The sequence below is a fragment of the Salmo salar genome, chromosome ssa14, assembly GCF_905237065.1.
Source record: "Salmo salar chromosome ssa14, Ssal_v3.1, whole genome shotgun sequence".
NCBI classification, from domain to species: domain Eukaryota; kingdom Metazoa; phylum Chordata; class Actinopteri; order Salmoniformes; family Salmonidae; genus Salmo; species Salmo salar.
The window spans coordinates 92,260,247-92,281,915 of record NC_059455.1 but is presented as its reverse complement, the minus strand read 5'-3'; the positions used below and the strand labels follow the sequence as shown (position 1 = coordinate 92,281,915).

Here is a 21,669-nt window from a genome sequence, read left to right as displayed (position 1 = left end):
GAATTGAACCTACAACCCTGGCTTTACAAGTGCTGTGCTCTACCAGCTACACGGGACTAAGTGTAAAATGTATTTTATAACATAAGGAAGTGAAATTATCACCGAAGAGTGTTAACCATGTGATATTGCGATTCACTATTCAGAGCTCTTCACCCCATCAGTCCCCTCATGTTCCTTCCACCCACACAGCCTCAGCCAATGAAATCACAGAGAACAGTGAGTTAACCAATGAGGTCTTTTATTTGGAACAGAGTGGCAGGGCTGTTGCGAGGAGGTCCGTCTCCCGGCGCCCAGCAGTCAATGACAGAAACTCAGCCTTAAAAAATGTACATGTATAAAAACAGGATGGGTAACCGTGAATACGGCTTGGCACACACACACACACACACATACACACACACACTGTGATGTGTGTGTCAGTCAGTCCTAATACAAACAGAGAGACAGACTGTGTGAAAAAGCAGACTAGCCCCACATTCAGCAGTGAACAGGTGAGATCTACACACACACACACACACACACACACACACACACACACACACACACACACACACGTCTACAGGTGTGACTACCTGACTATGGAAGAGCGTCAGAACTGCTGGAACAGGTAAAATACACACCTGCCCACAGTATATTCCTCTCAGAGAACACCCCTCACACACACACACACACACACACACACACACACACACACACACACACACTAGTATAGTTTGACTCCCATGCAGTTGTTCTATAGTATATTAGAAGATATTAGCCTGGTTGTATTATTAGCATGGTATTGTACTGTTGTGTTGGTTATTGTTACAATCTTAGATAGAAAGCACAACTCCTGTCCCCACACCTACCCACAGCCCCCAACCAAACTCCTGTCCCCACACCTACCCACAGCCCCCAACCAAACTCCTGTCCTCACACCTACCCACAGCCCCCAACCAAACTCCTGTCCTCACACTTACCCACAGCCCCCAACCAAACTCCTGTCCTCACACTTACCGATGGACAACTTCTACTTGAAGAGTCACTTTCAGCATCGTAAGTCCCACCCTCACAGTTACAAAGAACCGCCCACCCCCAGACAGACAACCAATGGAATAAGAGAAAGAAAGAGCATGCAGGAGATTGGATGGATACACGATTTTGCTTTTACACAACGGACCAAACTCTAACCAACCTGAAACGGATTGATGACTTATCAATAACGTACTGAAACCATCTTGTCTGATGAGGACAATGATATGTTGACTGATATGATTGATGTATATTTAGTCAATGAAGCGCAGGTGATATGTATGTTTGTGTGTGTATGTCTGTGTTCGAGCGTGTGAACACGTGCTTGTGTGTGTGTGTGTGTGTGTTTGCATGTGTGTGTGTGTGTGTGTGTTGAGAGCACAGCGCCACAGACCGACGTGATATAGAAACAGTGATCGTGGTTAGAGTGACAATGACAGACAATGATATTTACATATAAACTTTTGAAAATGCTAAATACATATGCTCCCGTTGGAGTATTATCAATATTATCATTTACCATCCAGCCTGGAACATTGACATATTATTGATGATCAATATCACTATCCATAGAACTAATCACTTTTGTACAGCATAAAGGAGCAGACCAGACAACTAGCCACTATTCCTGTGCATACAGCACCAGGGTCCTATTCATTAAGACACGCAATGGACAATGTTGGAAAATGTTTTGCAATGGAAAACGGAAATGAGCATTTCTTACAGGACAAGGCCAGATAGTCCCTCTCCCCGTTTCCGTTAGTTTTCTTCATTTGCTGCTTGATGAATACGACCCAGGGATGTAGGAGGGTAAACGCTCGTAAACTGTTGTTTAAACACCCCTTTAGTTGGTGAACAGTGTTAATTGTTGTTTAAACACTCCTTTACTTTGTTTAAACTCCCCTTTACTTGGTGAACAGTGTTAATTGTTGTTTAAACACCCCTTTACTTTGTTTAAACACCCCTTTACTTTGTTTAAACACCCCTTTACTTTGTTTAAACACCCCTTTACTTGGTGAACAGTGTTAATTGTTGTTTAAACACTCCTTTACTTTGTTTAAACTCCCCTTTACTTTGTTTAAACACCCCTTTACTTTGTTTAAACACCCCTTTACTTTGTTTAAACACCCCTTTACTTTGTTTAAACACCCCTTTACTTTGTTTAAACACCCCTTTACTTGGTGAACAGTGTTAACACATCTACTATGCTCAAGTGTCATTCTTAGCATTAGCTAATGTTTATGTTACTCGCCGCCCCACCGGGCTTCAGCGGTTTGTTTACCCACTATTTTATTTACCACTACATCCTTGGTTAGAATCCTTTGCTAACTAACAGTGAATGTTGCCACAACGTTGTCCCGAGGTTGTCAGAGCGTTGTGGGAGGGTTCCCCTACTCCAATTGACCAAGCACAGAGAGAGGGGTCCAAGCTGTGTGTGTGTGTGTGTGTGTGTGTGTGTGTGTGTGTGTGTGTGTGTGTGTGTGTGTGTGTGTGTGTGTGTGTGTGTGTGTGTGTGTGTGTGTGTGTGTGTTCGTGCACTACACACCACTACAGTACAGTCGTGGCCAAAAGTTTTGAGAATGACACAAATATTAATTTTCACAAAGTCTGCTGCCTCAGTTTGTATGATGGCAATTTGCATATACTCCAGAATGTTATGAAGAGTGATCAGATGAATTGCAATGGATTGCAAAGTCCCTCTTTGCCATGCAAATGAACTGAATCCCCAAAAACATTTCCACTGCATTTCAGCCCTGCCACAAAAGGACCAGCTGACATCATGTCAGTGATTCTCTCGTTAACACAGGTGTGAGTGTTGACGAGGACAAGGCTGGAGATCACTCTGTCATGCTGATTGAGTTCGAATAACAGACTGGAAGCTTCAAAAGGAGGGTGGTGCTTAGAATCATTGTTCTTCCTCTGTCAACCATGGTTACCTGCAAGGAAACAAGTGCCATCATCATTGCTTTTCACAAAAAGGGCTTCACAGGCAAGGATATTGCTGCCAGTAAGATTGCACCGAAATCAACCATTTATTGGATCATCAAGAACTTCAAGGAGAGCGGTTCAATGGTTGTGAAGAAGGCTTCAGGGCGCCCAAGAGAGTCCAGCAAGCGCCAGGACCGTCTCCTAAAGTTGATTCAGCTGCGGGATCGGGGCACCACCAGTACAGAGCTTGCTCAGGAATGGCAGCAGGCAGGTGTGAGTGCATCTGCACGCACCATGAGGCGAAGACTTTTGGAGGATGGCCTGGTGTCAAGAAGGGCAGCAAAGAAGCCACTTCTCTCCAGGAAAAACATCAGGGACAGACTGATATTCTGCAAAAGGTACAGGGATTGGACTGCTGAGGACTGGGGTAAAGTCATTTTCTCTGATGAATCCCCTTTACGATTGTTTGGGGCATCCAGAAAAAAGCTTGTGCGGAGAAGACAAGGTGAGCGCTACCATCAGTCCTGTGTCATGCCAACAGTAAAGCATCCTGAGACCATTCATGTGTGGGGTTGCTTCTCAGCCAAGGGAGTGGGCTCACTCACAATTCTGCCTAAGAACACAGCCATGAATATAGAATGGTACCAACACATCCTCCGAGAGCAACTTCTCCCAACCATCCAGGAACAGTTTGGTGACGAACAATGCCTTTTCCAGCATGATGGAGCACCTTGCCATAAGGCAAAAGTGATAACTAAGTGGCTCGGGGAACAAAACATTGATATTTTGGGTCCATGGCCAGGAAACTCCCCAGACCTTAATCCCATTAAGAACTTGTGGTCAATCCTCAAGAGGCGGGTGGACAAACAAAAACCCACAAATTCTGACAAACTCCAAGCATTGATTATGCAAGAATGGGCTGCCATCATCAGTCAGGATGTGGCCCAGAATTTAATTGACAGCATGCCAGGGCAGATTGCAAAGGTCTTGAAAAAGAAGGGTCAACACTGCAAATATTGACTCTTTGCATCAACTTCATGTAATTGTCAATAAAAGCCTTTGACACTTATGAAATGCTTGTAATTATACTTCAGTATTCCATAGTAACATCTGACAAAAATATCTAAAGACACTGAAGCAGCAAACTTTGTGAAAATTAATATTTGTGTCATTCTCAAAACTTTTGGCCATGACTGTGTGTGTGTGTGTGTGTGTGTGTGTGTGTGTGTGTGTGTGTGTGTGTGTGTGTGTGCGCACCAGGACGATGGAAGGCAATTCAATAGTGAGCTTTCCACTAACTTTGACCCCAGTATCTGTGTGGCCAATCAGATGACACCTCTCTCCCTCCTACCTCCTTCTCTCCTCATCCCTCTTTCTCTTGGCTCATTTGCTCAGTGGAACAGACAGAGGAGTATTGTGCTGGAACACAGGATAAGAGCTTGTGTTTTTACAACAAAAAAGAAAATGAATTAATTACATCAGAACAATAATTGTATAATATTCATAACATTTACTTAAAAAAACAAATGTGTGTATCATGTGTTTATGGTTATTTATTCAACGTATATATTTTTGTTCATTTATTTTTAAATTTTTTTAAAGAAAGTTCGGAGTCCATGGAGACAGGCACTCTTAACAACAACTGACATGGGGGAGAGGGAGGAAGAGATGGGAAGGAGAGGTGAGGCGACAAGACAGGAGGTGGAGTGATCTCTCTTCCTCTCTCTCTCTCTCCCTCTCATGCATAGAACTCCTCCTGTTTGTCAGGGTTCTGGTAGGTGACGGTAGCCTGTTTGGGTTCCTCCAGTGTGTAGCTGCCTTCATCTTTCTTCTTCATCCTGTACACCAGCAGCATGACCAGGAACGCTGCGAACAGAGCCCCCACTACACCTCCCACTATCACCGCTGTGGAGGGAGAGATGGAGGGAGGGAGAAGGAGAGAGGAGGGAAAGAGAGCAGAAGAGAAGGAGGGATGGGGAGAGAGCGAGAGGGAGAGACGGGGAGAGAGCGAGAGGGAGGGACGGGGAGAGAGCGAGAGGGAGGGACGGGGAGAGAGCGAGAGGGAGGGACGGGGAGAGAGCGAGAGGGAGGGACGGGGAGAGAGCGAGAGGGAGAGACGGGGAGAGAGCGAGAGGGAGAGACGAGGAGAGAGCGAGAGGGAGGGACGAGGAGAGAGCGAGAGGGAGGGACGGGGAGAGAGCGAGAGGGAGGGACGGGGAGAGAGCGAGAGGGAGAGACGGGGAGAGAGCGAGAGGGAGAGACGGGGAGAGAGCGAGAGGGAGAGACGGGGAGAGAGCGAGAGGGAGGGACGGGGAGAGAGCGAGAGGGAGGGACGGGGAGAGAGCGAGAGGGAGGGACAGGGAGAGAGCGAGAGGGAGGGACGGGGAGAGAGCGAGAGGGAGGGACAGGGAGAGAGCGAGAGGGAGAGACGGGGAGAGAGCGAGAGGGAGGGACGGGGAGAGAGCGAGAGGGAGGGACAGGGAGAGAGCGAGAGGGAGGGACGGGGAGAGAGCGAGAGGGAGGGACAGGGAGAGAGCGAGAGGGAGGGACGGGGAGAGAGCGAGAGGGAGAGACGGGGAGAGAGCGAGAGGGAGGGACGGGGAGAGAGCGAGAGGGAGGGACGGGGAGAGAGCGAGAGGGAGAGACGGGGAGAGAGCGAGAGGGAGAGACGAGGAGAGAGCGAGAGGGAGAGACGGGGAGAGAGCGAGAGGGAGGGACGGGGAGAGAGCGAGAGGGAGGGACGGGGAGAGAGCGAGAGGGAGGGACGGGGAGAGAGCGAGAGGGAGGGACAGGGAGAGAGCGAGAGGGAGGGACGGGGAGAGAGCGAGAGGGAGGGACAGGGAGAGAGCGAGAGGGAGAGACGAGGAGAGAGCGAGAGGGAGGGACGGGGAGAGAGCGAGAGGGAGAGACGGGGAGAGAGCGAGAGGGAGGGAGGGAGGGAGGGAGGGAGGGAGGGAGGGAGGGAGGGAGGGAGGGAGGGAGGGAGGGAGGGAGAAACGGGACAGAGAGAAATATGGTCAAACATTGTAGAACTTATTCTAAATAGGACGGAAGATGTAAATAAACCACCAGAAAGAAACAGACATGCAGTTGAAGTAGCTAGTGCTGACCAACGGCTCCTATTGGCCGTCGCCATGCAGTTGAAGTAGCTAGTGCTGACCAACGGCTCCTATTGGCCGTCGCCATGCAGTTGAAGTAGCTAGTGCTGACCAACGGCTCCTATTGGCCGTCGCCATGCAGTTGAAGTAGCTAGTGCTGACCAACGGCTCCTATTGGCCGTCGCCATGCAGTTGAAGTAGCTAGTGCTGACCAACGGCTCCTATTGGCCGTCGCCATGCAGTTGAAGTAGCTAGTGCTGACCAACGGCTCCTATTGGCCGTCGCCATGCAGTTGAAGTAGCTAGTGCTGACCAACGGCTCCTATTGGCCATCGCCATGCAGTTGAAGTAGCTAGAGCTGACCAACGGCTCCTATTGGCCATCGCCATGCAGTTGAAGTAGCTAGTGCTGACCAACGGCTCCTATTGGCCATCGCCATGCAGTTGAAGTAGCTAGTGCTGACCAACGGCTCCTATTGGCCATCGCCATGCAGTTGAAGTAGCTAGTGCTGACCAACGGCTCCTATTGGCCATCGCCATGCAGTTGAAGCCATGCAGTTGAAGTAGCTAGTGCTGACCAACGGCTCCTATTGGCCATCGCCATGCAGTTGAAGCCATGCAGTTGAAGTAGCTAATGCTGACCAACGGCTCCTATTGGCCATCGCCATGCAGTTGAAGCCATGCAGTTGAAGTAGCTAGTGCTGACCAACGGCTCCTATTGGCCATCGCCATGCAGTTGAAGCCATGCAGTTGAAGTAGCTAGTGCTGACCAACGGCTCCTATTGGCCGTCGCCATGCAGTTGAAGTAGCTAGTGCTGACCAACGGCTCCTATTGGCCGTCGCCATGCAGTTGAAGTAGCTAGTGCTGACCAACGGCTCCTATTGGCCGTCGCCATGCAGTTGAAGTAGCTAGTGCTGACCAACGGCTCCTATTGGCCGTCGCCATGCAGTTGAAGTAGCTAGTGCTGACCAACGGCTCCTATTGGCCGTCGCCATGCAGTTGAAGTAGCTAGTGCTGACCAACGGCTCCTATTGGCCATCGCCATGCAGTTGAAGTAGCTAGAGCTGACCAACGGCTCCTATTGGCCATCGCCATGCAGTTGAAGTAGCTAGTGCTGACCAACGGCTCCTATTGGCCATCGCCATGCAGTTGAAGTAGCTAGTGCTGACCAACGGCTCCTATTGGCCATCGCCATGCAGTTGAAGTAGCTAGTGCTGACCAACGGCTCCTATTGGCCATCGCCATGCAGTTGAAGCCATGCAGTTGAAGTAGCTAGTGCTGACCAACGGCTCCTATTGGCCATCGCCATGCAGTTGAAGCCATGCAGTTGAAGTAGCTAATGCTGACCAACGGCTCCTATTGGCCATCGCCATGCAGTTGAAGCCATGCAGTTGAAGTAGCTAGTGCTGACCAACGGCTCCTATTGGCCGACTGGAGAGTAGACCATATAAATGGATTCAAACTTAATAAAATCACCCTCGGCATGGTAAATTGAGTGAGTTAAAGGTGCACTATGCAGAAATCGCTCCACCATTTCCTGGTTGCGTTTCCTAATTTCAGTTTATGTGACAAAACAAGCAATGTATATTGTAGAGAATCATTGTACCATCTAAACCACTGTGAAATATCTTCCTTTTCAATAACCAAAATATTGTATTTTCAGCTTGTTTGAAGCTGGCGTACAAAACCGAAAGTAAAAGCCGCATAAACACTTCCTAGACTTGCTTTCAATTTCGAATCACAGATCTATAACTCACATTTCTATGCGCATTTGGTCAGATTGCCACAAAAAGTTACATATTGCAGCTGTAAGTAAGTACCCACATCTTCAAGTACCAATTCAAGCACTGCACACAATGCTAGCATACCAACTGACATGTCAACCTATCAACTCACTATCATCTGTCATTATGATCTAAAGTCCCCAAAGCTGTGTCCTTACATAGTCCCCACCTACACAGTACACGCTAACATCACGTGTCACGACTGTAACATCATGTGTCAATAAGACACACAAGCACATACACACTCATATCATGCGTGGGCTACTGTTCCTACACAACACACTAACAGCACACGTGTCTAGCTCCCTGTGGCTCAGTTGGTAGAGCATGGTGTTTGCAACGTCAGGGTTGTGGGTTCGATTCCCATGAAATGTATGTAATGTATGCATTCACTACTGTAAGTCGTTCTGGATAAGAGCGTCTGCTAAATGACTAAAATGTAAATGTGGCGCACGGACACGCTAAGGACACGTTAAACCCTGTATGACTCCTGCTCTTTACCGATCACCACGAAGGCAGCGAAAACCACCACCACCAGGCAAGCAATCTGAATGGCTGAGGGAGAGACAGACAGCCAATCAGAATGAAGACAAAAAGGCTATGTCCCATCAGAAGAATACGGAGAGAAAGAGAGAGATGGAGTGACAGAGATTAGAAAAGAGAGAGATGGAGTGACAGAGATTAGAAAAGAGAGAGATGGAGTGACAGAGATTAGAATAGAGAAAGAGAGAGATGGAGTGACAGAGATTAGAATAGAGAAAGAGAGAGATGGAGTGACAGAGATTAGAAGAGAGATGGAGTGACAGATTAGAATAGAGAAAGAGAGATGGAGTGACAGAGATTAGAATAGAGAAAGAGAGATGGAGTGACAGATTAGAATAGAGATGGAGTGACAGAGATTAGAATAGAGAAAGAGAGAGATGGAGTGACAGAGATTAGAAGAGAGAAAGAGAGATGGAGTGACAGAGATTAGAAGAGAGATGGAGTGACAGATTAGAATAGAGAAAGAGAGATGGAGTGACAGAGATTACAAGAGAGAAAGAGAGAGATGGAGTGACAGAGATTAGAAGAGAGAAAGAGAGATGGAGTGACAGAGATTAGAAGAGAGATGGAGTGACAGATTAGAATAGAGAAAGAGAGATGGAGTGACAGAGATTAGAATAGAGAAAGAGAGATGGAGTGACAGATTAGAATAGAGATGGAGTGACAGAGATTAGAATAGAGAAAGAGAGATGGAGTGACAGAGATTACAAGAGAGAAAGAGAGAGATGGAGTGACAGAGATTAGAAGAGAGAAAGAGAGATGGAGTGACAGAGATTACAAGAGAGAAAGAGAGAGATGGAGTGACAGAGATTAGAAGAGAGAAAGAGAGATGGAGTGACAGAGATTAGAAAAGAGATGGAGTGACAGATTAGAAGAGAGAAAGAGAGAGATGGAGTGACAGAGATTAGAATAGAGAAAGAGAGAGATGGAGTGACAGAGATTAGAAGAGAGAAAGAGAGATGGAGTGACAGAGATTAGAAGAGAGATGGAGTGACAGATTAGAATAGAGAAAGAGAGTTGGAGTGACAGAGATTAGAAGAGAGAAAGAGAGAGATGGAGTGACAGAGATTAAAAGAGAGAGATGGAGTGACAGATTAGAATAGAGAAAGAGAGATGGAGTGACAGAGATTAGAATAGAGAAAGAGAGATGGAGTGACAGAGATTAGAATAGAGAAAGAGAGAGATGGAGTGACAGAGATTAGAAGAGAGAAAGAGAGAGATGGAGTGACAGAGATTAGAATAGAGAAAGAGAGATGGAGTGACAGAGATTAGAATAGAGAAAGAGAGATGGAGTGACAGAGATTAGAATAGAGAAAGAGAGATGGAGTGACAGAGATTAGAATAGAGAAAGAGAGAGATGGAGTGACAGAGATGAGAAAGAGAGAGATGGAGTGACAGATTAAAAGAGAGAAAGAGAGATAGAGTGACAGAGATTAGAATAGAGGAAGAGAGAGATGGAGTGACAGAGATTAGAAGAGAGAAAGAGAGATGACAGAGTGACAGAGATTAGAATAGAGAGAGATGGAGTGATAGAGATTAGAATAGAGAGAGATGGAGTGATAGAGATTAGAATAGAGAGATGACAGAGTGACAGAGATTAGAATAGAGAGAGATGGAGTGACAGAGATTAGAAGAGAGAAAGAGAGAGATGACAGAGTGACAGAGATTAGAATAGAGAGAGATGGAGTGATAGAGATTAGAATAGAGAGAGATGGAGTGATAGAGATTAGAATAGAGAGAGGTGGAGTGATAGATTAGAATAGAGAAAGAGAGAGATGGAGTGACAGAGATTAGAAGAGAGAAAGAGAGAGATGACAGAGTGACAGAGATTAGAATAGAGGAAGAGAGAAAGAGAGAGATGACAGAGTGACAGAGATTAGAATAGAGAGAGATGGAGTGATAGAGATTAGAATAGAGAGATGACAGAGTGACAGATTCACCTATCAGGACCTCCTTCCTCTCCAGGATGTTCTTCTGAGGAAGTTGAGCGGCAGAACTTCCCGTGTTGATCGTGTTGCCAATCAGATCAGGCTCCGCTCCCGCCTCCACGCCACGCCCAACAACCTCGTTGCCCTGGCGACGGTCCTCCTCACGGATCTCAAAGTCTCCGCTGGGTCCGTTAACCCCCAACTCATTATTCTGAGAGAGAGAAATACAGTGACCATGTCAGTTGTACACATCAGATAGAGAACCCAAATAAACATCATAGTATGTGCGTTTGTCACAGGAGGCTGGTGGCACCTTAATAGGGGAGGACGGTACCGTGGTAATGACTGGAGCAGATGGTGGAATGGTATCAAATACATCAAACACCTTAATAGGGGAGGACGGTACCGTGGTAATGACTGGAGCAGATGGTGGAATGGTATCAAATACATCAAACACCTTAATAGGGGAGGACGGTACCGTGGTAATGACTGGAGCAGATGGTGGAATGGTATCAAATACATCAAACACCTTAATAGGGGAGGACGGTACCGTGGTAATGACTGGAGCAGATGGTGGAATGGTATCAAATACATCAAACACCTTAATAGGGGAGGACGGTACCGTGGTAATGACTGGAGCAGATGGTGGAATGGTATCAAATACATCAAACACCTTAATAGGGGAGGACGGTACCGTGGTAATGACTGGAGCAGATGGTGGAATGGTATCAAATACATCAAACAGACGGTTTCCATTTGATCCGTTCCAGACATCATTATGAGCCGTCCTCCCCTCACCAGCCTCCACTGGCTCCAGTCCATTTATCTGGATTCTAATAATGTAATGAATCGTTAACGATGCTACTAACAAGGATCCGCTCTCATAACGAGGCCCACCTGTGTCTCTCACTCCACATGTGATGACACATTCACACAGGACACACACACACACACACACACACAAACACACACACACACACACACACACACACACACACACACACACACACACCGTCGTAGAGGGTAGCTGCGGACGTGTGCTCTTCTCTGAGGGTGCAGCTTTAGTAGGCAAGGTCACAGGAACCCTGGGCCTGAAGGGGGCGGAGCTTGACCTCTCAGTTGGGGCTGGGCCAGTCGTAGTGGGTGGAGCTGTTGTCTCTGGGATGGGTGTGGTCTTTGTCTCTGTGGCAGTAGTGGTCACTTCTTCTTCTGTGGTGGTCTCCATAAGTAAACTGGTGGTGGGGTCTGGGGACAGGTAAACATCCTCGTCCTCTTCTTCTGTGGTGCCCAGGTCCTCCACGCCGCTAGAGGGCGCTGCGCTCTCCGCCGGAGGGGTCGCCAAACTGGTGGTTGCCATGGGAAGAGCTGCAGGGCTGCGGGGGGAGATGGTAGTCTGGACGGCTCTCGCCTTCTCTCTTTCACCTTCTCTTTCTTGTTCCCTCTCTATTTCCCGTATCCTCTCTCTTTCTCGTTCTCTCACCCTCTCCCTCTCTCGTTCTCTCTCCCTCTCTCGTTCTCTCTCCCTCTCTCGTTCTCTCTCCCTCTCTTGTACCCTCCCCCTCTCTTGTTCCCTCTCCCTCTCTTGTTCCCTCTCCTTCTCTTGTTCCCTCTCCTTCTCTTGTTCCCTCTCCCTCTCTTGTTCCCTCTCCTTCTCTCGTTCCCTCTCCTTCTCTTGTTCCCTCTCCTTCTCTTGTTCCCTCTCCTTCTCTTGTTCCCTCTCCTTCTCTCGTTCCCTCCCCCTCTCTCCCTCTCTCTTGTTCCCTCTCCCTCTCTCGTTCCCTCTCCTTCTCTTGTTCCCTCTCCTTCTCTTGTTCCCTCCCCCTCTCTTGTTCCCTCTCCTTCTCTCGTTCCCTCTCCTTCTCTCGTTCTTCCCCCTCTCTCCTCTCTCTCTTGTTCCCTCTCCTTCTCTTGTTCCCTCTCCCTCTCTTGTTCCCTCTCCTTCTCTCGTTCCCTCTCCTTCTCTCGTTCCCTCTCCTTCTCTTGTTCCCTCTCCTTCTCTTGTTCCCTCTCCCTCTCTTGTTCCCTCTCCTTCTCTTGTTCCCTCTCCTTCTCTTGTTCCCTCTCCCTCTCTTGTTCCCTCTCCGTCTCTTGTTCCCTCTCCTTCTCTTGTTCCCTCTCCCTCTCTTGTTCCCTCTCCCTCTCTTGTTCCCTCTCCTTCTCTTGTACCCTCCCCCTCTCTCGTTCCCTCTCCCTCTCTTGTTCCCTCTCCGTCTCTTGTTCCCTCTCCGTCTCTTGTTCTCTCTCCCACTCTACCCCGCTCTCCCCTTCTCCCTCAGTGGGTAGTGGGGTAGGAAGGACGTCAAGTTTAGGGCTGGGCTCGGCTACAGGTGGGGCCGAGGGTGCGGGGCCAGTGGCCTGGGTGGTGGAGAAGGGGAGGGGCGCTTCCGTTGTGAAAGATATGTCCACCGCCGTAGGGTTGATCTTCATCTCTGGAACTATGGAGAGAAAGAAAGATGGAAGGAGTGGGGTTAGTTGTTCATCTAAATATGAATTAAAATACTGTATGTTATCAGAGTGAGAGGAAAAGAAAGAGGAAGAGGCTAATCTGAAACAGAGATAGAATGGATAATTACAGTTATAGAAATTCATCTGAAACAAACAAATACCTCTAATATAACAAATAAAATGAATAAGACATCTGATTAAAGTTATGGAGGCAATTCTAGACACACACACACACACACACACACACACACACACACACACACACACACACACACACACACACACAATGGCTTGTCTACTTGTGATCACCTGATCTGCTGTCTGTAATCAGATTACAGTAAATAAAATCAGTTAATCTGGGTGGAGGCCTGGCTACTGGGAGGGGTGTGTTTGCTTTAGTTTCTGTGTCCAGTTCCTGTTTTCAGTTAAAACGTGTGAGTGTGTATACGTGCCTGTGTTCAGTTTGACCACAGAGTCAGAGCTGCAGATTTAACAACTCACACACATACGGATTCTAACATCGACCTGTTCAAACATGCTTACACACACACACACACACACACACACACACACACACACACACACACACACACACACACACACACACACACACACACACACACACACACACACACACACACACACACACACACACACACACACACGGGACACTCACAGCCAGATCCGGAGCCTGAGACGAGGTCTTCATCGTCATAGAACTCATCTCCGGAAGAACTTTCTTGATCTATAGACGACACCCAGGTCTGACCCTAGAGAGAGGGGGGAGAGAGAGAGAGAGAGAGAGAGAGAGAGAGGGGGGAGAGAGAGAGAGAGAGAGAGAGGGGGGAGAAGAGAGAGAGAGAGAGCGGAGAGAGAGAGGGGGGAGAAAGAGAGCGAGGGCGGAGAGAGAGAGAGAGGGCGGAGAGAGAGAGCGAGGGGGAGAGAGAGAGAGAGGGTGAGAGAGAGGGGGAGAGAGAGAAGAGAGAGAGAGAGAGAGAGAGAGAGAGAGAGAGGGGGGGAGAGAGGGGGGAGACAGGGGAGAGAGAGAGAGAGAGAGGGGGAGAGAGAGAGGGGGAAGAGAGAGAGAGGTAAGAGAGAGAGTGAGAGAGAGAGAGGGGGAGAGAGAGAGAGAGAGAGAGAGAGAGAGGGGGGAAGAGAGAGAGTGAGAGAGAGAGAGAGAGAGAGAGAGAGGAAGAGAGAGTGAAGAGAGAGAGAGAGGGAGAAGAGAGAGAGAGCGAGAGAAGAGAGAGAGAGAGGGGAAGAGAGAGAGAGAGAGAGAGAGAGAGAGAGAGAGAGAGAGAGAGAGAGAGAAGAGAGAGAGCGTGAGAGAGAGAGAGAGAGAGAGAGAGAGAGAGAGAGAGAGAGAGAGAGAGAGAGAGAGAGAGAGAGAGAGGGGGGGGAAGAAAGAGAGAGAGTGAGAGAGAGAGAGAGAGAGAGAGGGGGAAGAGAGAGAGAAGAGAGAGAGGGAGGGAGAAGAGAGAGAGAGCGAGAGAAGAGAGAGAGAGAGGGGGAAGAGAGAGAGAGCGAGAGAGAGAGAGAGAGAGAGAGAGAGAGAGAGAGAAGAGAGAGCGTGAGAGAGAGAGGGGGAAGAGAGAGAAAGAGAGAGACAGAGAGAGAGAGTGAGAGAGGGGGAAGAGAGAGAAAGAGAGAGTGAGAGAGAGAACAAGATTGTTTATTTGTTTATTTAAATTTCTCAGAGAACATTTAGTTAGATTACAGACTCTACTTTCAGAATTATAAAGGCAGAGAAGGAGAGAAGAGAGGGGGACTATCCATCAGAGAAAAGAGGAGAGAAGAGAGGGGGACTATCCATCAGAGAAAAGAGGAGAGAAGAGAGGGGGACTATCCATCAGAGAAAAGAGAAGGAGAGAAGAGAGGGGGACTCTCCATCAGAGACTACTATTGAGTTTTATAACTGAGTACTATTGAGTTTTATAACTGAGTACTATGGAGTTTTATAACTGAGTACTATTGAGTTTTATAACTGAGTACTATTGAGTTTTATAACTGAGTACTATGGAGTTTTATAACTGAGTACTATTGAGTTTTATAACTGAGTACTATGGAGTTTTATAACTGAGTACTATGGAGTTTTATAACTGAGTACTATGGAGTTTTATAACTGAGTACTATGCAGTTTTATAACTGAGTACTATTGAGTTTTATAACTGAGTACTATTGAGTTTTATAACTGAGTACTATGGAGTTTTATAACTGAGTACTATGGAGTTTTATAACTGAGTACTATGGAGTTTTATAACTGAGTACTATGGAGTTTTGAGTATAGGCACTATTGTAGTGTCTAAACCAAAGCTGAAAGTTTGCCAGGCGAAAATGGTTTAGAGATGAGAGGATACATTTGTTGGTCGTCTCAGTAAACGTCTGTGGGATGTCATTTGGCAAATCTGGCCATAACTCTATCCACCTGATTCCTGCTTACGAGCAAAAATGAAAGCAGGAAGCAGCAGTGACTCGGTCTATAGAAAAGTGGTCAGATGAAGCAGATGCTAAGCTACAGGACTGTTGTTGCTAGCACAGACTGGAATATGTTCCGGGATTCTTCCGATGGCATTGAGTTGTACACCACATCAGTCACTGGCTTCAACAATAAGTGCATCGAGGACGTCGTCCCCACAGTGACTGTACGTACATACCCCAACCAGAAGCCACGGATTACAGGCAACATTCGCACTGAGCTAAAGAGTAGAGCTGCCGCTTTCAAGGAGTGGGACTCTAACCCGGAAGCTTATAAGAAATCCCTCTATGCCCTCCGACGAACCACCAAACAGGAAAAGCGCCAATACAGGACTAAGATCGAATCGTACTACACGGGTTCCGACGCTCGTCGGATGTGGCAAGGCTTGCAAACTATTACAGACTACAAAGGGAAGTACAGCCGGGAGCTGCCCAGTGACACGAGCCTACTGGACGAGCTAAGTTACTTAGCTTGCCTGTTTGATGGTTCGTTGGAGGGTATAGCGGGATTTCTTATAAGCTTCCGGGTTAGAGTCCCGCTCCTTGAAAGCGGCAGCTCTACCCTTTAGCTCAGTGCGAATGTTGCCTGTAATCCATGGCTTCTGCTTGGGGTATGTATCTACAATCACTGTGGGGACGACGTCCTCGGTACACTTATTGAAAAAGCCAGTGACTGATGTGGTGTACTCCTCAATGCCATCGGAAGAATCCCAGAACATGTTCCATTCTGTGATAGCAAAACAGTCCTGTAGCTTAGCATCTGCTTCATCTGATCACTTTTTTATAGACCCGAGTCACTGGTGCTTCCTGCTTTAATTTTATGGTCGCTTCGAGGCAAGTAACACTGAAACATGCATGAGAGCATCAGCTGTTCCGGCGACTGTGTGATCACGCTCTCCGCAGCCAATGTGAGTAAGACCTTCAAACAGGTCAACATTCACAAGGCCGCTGGGACAGACGGATTAACAGAACGTGTACTCTGAGCATGCGCTGACCAACTGGCAAGTGTCTTCACTGACATTTTCAACCTCTGTAATACCAACATGTTTCAAGCAGACCACCATAGTCCCTGTGCCCAAGAACACTAAGGTAACTTGCCTAAATGACTACCGACCCGTAGCATTCATGTCTGTAGCCATGGAATGCTTTGAAAGGCTGGTCATGGCTCAAATAAACACCATTATCCCAGAAACCCTAGATCCACCCTAATTTGCATACCGCACCAACAAATCCACAGATAATGCAATCTCTAATGCACTCAAAACTGCCCTTTTACACCTGGACAAAAGGAACACCTATGTGAGAATGCTATTCATTGACGACAGCTCATCGTTCATCACTAAGCTAAGAACCCTGGGACTAAACACCTCCCTCTGCAACTGGATCCTGGACTTCCTGACGGGCCGCCCCCAGGTGGTAAGGGTAAGTAACAATACATTCGCCACTCTGATCCTCAACACGGGGGCCCCTCAGGGGTACATGCTTAATCCCCTCCTGTACTCCCTGTTCACTCATGACTGCACAGCCAGGCACGACTCCAACACCATCATTAAGTTTGCTGACAACACAACAGTGTAACGATGAGACAGCCTATAGGGAGGAGGTCAGAGACCTGACCGTGTGGTGCAAGGACAACAACCTCTCCCTCAATGTGATCAAGACAAAATAGATGATTGTGGACTAGAGGAAAAGGAGGACCGAGCACACCCCCATTCTCATCGACGGGGCTGTAATGGAGTAGGTTGAGAGCTTCAAGTTCCTTGGCGTCCACACCAACAAACTAACATGGTCCAAGCACACCAAGACAGTCGTGAAGAGGGCACGACAAAACCTATTCCCCCTCAAGAGACTGAGAAGATTTGGCATGGGTCCTCAGATCCTCAAAAGGTTTTACAGCTGCACCATCGAGAGCATCCTGACAGGTTGCATCACTGCCTGGTATGGCAACTGCTCGGCCTCTGACCGCAAGGCACTACAAAGGGTAGTGCGTACAGCCTAGTACATCACCAGGGCCAAGTTTCCTGCCATCCAGGACCTCTATACCAGGCGGTGTCAGAGGAAGGCCCTAAAAATTGTCAAAGACTCCAGCCACCCTAGTCATAGACTGTTCTCTCTGCTACCGCACGGCAAGTGGTACCGGAGCACCAAGTCTATGTCCAAGACTCTCCTAAATAGCTTCTACCCCCAAGCCAATGGCTACCCAGAATATTTGCATTGCCCACCCCCCCTCTGGAAAGCTTCTGTGACTCTCTGTTATTATCTATGCATAGTCACTTTAATAACTCTACCGACATGTACATATTACCTCAATTACCTCGACACCGGTGCCCCCGCACATTGACTCTGTGCCGGTACCCCCTGTTTATATCCCCTGTTTATAGCCACGTTATTGTTATTTACTGCTGCTCTTTAATCATTTGTTATTCTTATATCTTACTTTTTGGGGGGGGGGGGCTATTTTCTTAAAACTGCATTATCGTTTAAGGGCTTGTAAGTAAGCATTCCATTGTAAGGTCTAGACCTGTTGTATTCGGCGCATGTGACAAATACAATTTTATTTTATTTTATTTAACCACGTGGATCACAGTCCTGTAAAGGCCAGAAAGCAAAGTATTTCACTTGAGAGTTGTAGCAGAGAGCAAACAAGGAGAGCGCTGTTTCAGACCACTCTTAAACTATATATAGAAATGCCACCATAACAGCATATGTGAAGGAGTTGTGCACTGCGATTGACTTTGAAAGGTGGTTTACACAACTTTTTGGTCCTGTGGTGGAGCTGTGACGACCTGGCAACCCCAGACTCAGGTGACGAGATCAGGGTGATCTGCCGCCGGCCTGAATGTGCTCACCTTAACCCTCACACTTTACCCTCACACTTAACCCTCACACTTAACCCTCTCTGACTATACTGTAGGTTTAGGGTATAAACCGTAGGTTTAGGGTATATACTGCAGGTTTAGGGTATATACGGCTAGGGGGCAGTATTTTCACGGCTGGATAAAAAACGTACCCGATTTAATCTGGTCACTACTCCTGCCCAGTAACTAGAATATGCATATAATTATTGGCTTTGGATAGAAAACACTCCAAAGTTTCTAAAACTGTTTGAATGGTGTCTGTGAGTATAACAGAACTCATATGGCAGGCAAAAACCTGAGAAGATTTCATGCAGGAAGTGGACTGTCTGACAAGGTGTCGTTCTTCTTGTCTCTGTTTATTGAAGAGTGAGGATCTTAGCTGTCCCGTGACACTTCCTACGGCTGCCATAGGCTCTCAGAAGGCGGCAAAATGCAGAATCGTGGCTTTGCAGGCTCTGGCTGAAAAAAATAGCGCGTTTGGATAGTGGCTGGTTACAGTACTGTGAGACTCAGGCTCGTGCCCGCGTCGACCGAAAGCTTTGTTTACTTTCCTCTGTTTAGCTAAATGGACATTCCCGGTCGGAATATTATCGCTTTTTTACGAGAAAAATGGCATAAAAATTGATTTTAAACAGCGGTTGACATGCTTCGAAGTACGGTAAAGGAATATTTAGATTTTTTTGTCACGAATTGCGCCATGCGCACGACCCTTCTTTACCATTCGGATAGTGTCTGGAACGCAACGAACAAAACGCCGCAATTTGGATATAACGATGGATTATTTTGGACCAAACCAACATTTGTTATTGAAGTAGCAGTCCTGGGAGTGCATTCTGACGAAGACAACAAAAGGTAATCAAACTTTTATAATAGTAAATCTGATATTGGTGAGTGCTAAACTTGCCGGGTGTCTAAATAGCTAGCCCTGTGATGCCGGGCTATGTACTTAGAATATTGCAAAATGTGCTTTCACCAAAAAGCTATTTTAAAATCGGACATATCGAGTGCATAGAGGAGTTCTGTATCTATAATTCTTAAAATAATTGTTATGCTTTTTGTGAACGTTTATCGTGAGTAATTTAGTAAATTGTTAGCAAATTCCTCCGGAAGTTTGCGGGGGTATGCTAGTTCTGAACGTCACATGCTAATGTAAAAAGCTGTTTTTTGATATAAATATGAACTTGATTGAACAAAACATGCATGTATTGTATAACATAATGTCCTAGGGTTGTCATCTGATGAAGATCATCAAAGGTGAGTGCTGCATTTAGCTGTCTTCTGGGTTTTTGTGACATTATATGCTAGCTTGAAAAATGGGTGTCTGATTATTTCTGGCTGGGTACTCTGCTGACATAATCTAATGTTTTGCTTTCGCTGTAAAGCCTTTTTGAAATCGGACAGTGTGGTTAGATAAAGGAGAGTCTTGTCTTTAAAATGCTGTGAAATAGTCATATGTTTGAAAAATTGAAGTTTTTGTATTTTTGAGGAATTTGTAATTCGCGCCACGCCTATCATTGGATATTGGAGCAGGTGTTCCGCTAGCAGAACGTCTAGATGTAAGAGGTTTTAAGGTATATACACTGTAGGGTACATACTATAGGGTATATACTGTAGGTTTAGGGTATATACTGTAGGTTTAGGGTATATACACTGTAGGGTACATACTGTAGGTTTAGGGTATATACTGTAGGTTTAGGGTATATACACTGTAGGGTACATACTGTAGGGTATATACTGTAGGTTTAGGGTATATACTGCAGGTTTAGGGTATATACTGTAGGTTTAGGGTATATACACTGTAGGGTATATACTGTAGGTTTAGGGTATATACTGTAGGTTTAGGGTATTTACTGTAGGTTTAGGGTATATACACTGTAGGGTACATACTGTTGGGTATATACTGTAGGTTTAGGGTATATACTGCAGGTTTAGGGTATATACACTGTAGGGTACATACTGTAGGGTATATACTGCAGGGTTAGGGTATATACACTGTAGGGTACATACTGTAGGGTATATACTGTAGGTTTAGGGTATATACTGTAGGTTTAGGGTATATACTGTAGGTTTAGGGTATATACACTGTAGGGTATATACTGTAGGTTTAGGGTATATACTGTAGGTTTAGGGTATTTACTGTAGGTTTAGGGTATATACACTGTAGGGTACATACTGTAGGGTATATACTGTAGGTTTAGGGTATTTACTGTAGGTTTAGGGTATATACACTGTAGGGTACATACTGTAGGGTATATACTGCAGGGTTAGGGTATATACACTGTAGGGTACATACTGTAGGGTATATACTGTAGGTTTAGGGTATATACTGTAGGTTTAGGGTATATACACTGTAGGGTATATACTGTAGGTTTAGGGTATATACTGTAGGTTTGGGGTATTTACTGTAGGTTTAGGGTATATACTGCAGGGATAGGGTATATACACTGTAGGGTACATACTGTAGGGTATATACTGTAGGTTTAGAGTATATACTGTAGGTTTAGGGTATATACTGTCGGTTTAGGGTATATACTGTAGGTTTAGGGTATATACTGTAGGTTTAGAGTATATACTGTAGGTTTAGGGTATATACTGTAGGTTTAGGGTATATACTGTAGGTTTAGTGTATATACTGTAGGTTTAGGGTATATACTGCAGGGATAGGGTATATACACTGTAGGGTACATACTGTAGGGTATATACTGTAGGTTTAGAGTATATACTGTAGGTTTAGGGTATATACTGTAGGTTTAGGGTATATACTGTAGGTTTAGAGTATATACTGTAGGTTTAGGGTATATACTGTAGGTTTAGGGTATATACTGAAGGTTTAGGGTATATACTGTAGGTTTAGGGTATATACTGCAGGGTTAGGGTATATACACTGTAGGGTACATACTGTAGGGTATATACTGTAGTTTTAGGGTATATACTGCATGTTTAGGGTATATACTGCAGGGTTAGGGTATATACACTGTAGGGTACATACTGTAGGGTATATACTGTAGGTTTAGGGTATATACTGTAGGTTTAGGGTATACACTGCAGGTTTAGGGTATATACTGAAGGGTTAGGGTATATACACTGTAGGGTACATACTGTAGGGTATATGCTGTAGGTTTAGGGTATATACTGAGGATTCTCTGGCAGGCAGGCAGGAAGACACACACACACACAGTGCCAACTAGAGCTACTGTAAACCCACTGCTCTCTGTCAGGAAACACAAAGGAAACTTGATGCCACTGAAATCCAATACAACCACAATGAATGTAGAAACTAGAAACCTGACAATAACTTGCTTCACTATGGATTGTACTAGAACCAAGACTCAAATGGCACCCTATTCACTCTATAGAACACTACCTTGTCAGTAGTAGTGTTATTCCCTCGATAGTGCACTATTTTTGGTGCAGTAGTGTTTACTTATATTAGTAGTACACTATTGGGAATAGATTTACTCTGAGAAAACTAAAATACAAAGAGAATAAGTTGTTGCTGTTTTTAAAATGTTCTTTGGAAATTGAACAAATAGTAAAATGTTGTTTTAGCCCTCTGGGTAGGCTGAACCAGTCACAGCTTATTTTACAAGAAACACAAC

At 46.1% G+C, this 21,669-nt stretch overlaps 2 protein-coding genes and 1 long non-coding RNA gene across 3 annotated transcripts in view; all 3 read right to left on the bottom strand.

The window, feature by feature from the left end:
• Positions 1-221: 221 nt before the first annotated feature.
• Positions 222-2,536, bottom strand: LOC123726879 (uncharacterized). The gene is made up of 2 exons (XR_006759011.1): positions 993-2,536; positions 222-881 (listed from the first exon to the last, which is right to left on the bottom strand). It is a non-coding gene; the product is annotated as an uncharacterized lncRNA (long non-coding RNA).
• Positions 2,537-4,430: 1,894 nt separating this feature from the next.
• Positions 4,431-11,838, bottom strand: LOC106570634 (syndecan-3). The gene is made up of 3 exons (XM_014143102.2): positions 11,305-11,838; positions 10,305-10,503; positions 4,431-4,845 (listed from the first exon to the last, which is right to left on the bottom strand). The coding sequence occupies exons 1-3, from the start codon at positions 11,647-11,649 to the stop codon at positions 4,679-4,681; spliced, it is 711 nt and encodes a 236-aa protein (XP_013998577.1). The 5' UTR covers positions 11,650-11,838; the 3' UTR covers positions 4,431-4,678.
• Positions 11,839-12,377: 539 nt separating this feature from the next.
• The window catches only part of LOC123726878 (putative uncharacterized protein DDB_G0271982), a gene marked incomplete at its 3' end in the record, with an annotated part of 52,983 nt that continues 43,691 nt past the window's right edge, over positions 12,378-21,669 (bottom strand). Inside the window, exons 2-3 of the mRNA XM_045695021.1 lie at positions 13,414-13,507; positions 12,378-12,727 (exon numbers count right to left, since the gene is read on the bottom strand). Coding sequence (XP_045550977.1) covers positions 12,378-12,727; positions 13,414-13,507 — 444 coding nt within the window. The remainder of the gene's footprint in view (positions 12,728-13,413; positions 13,508-21,669) is intronic.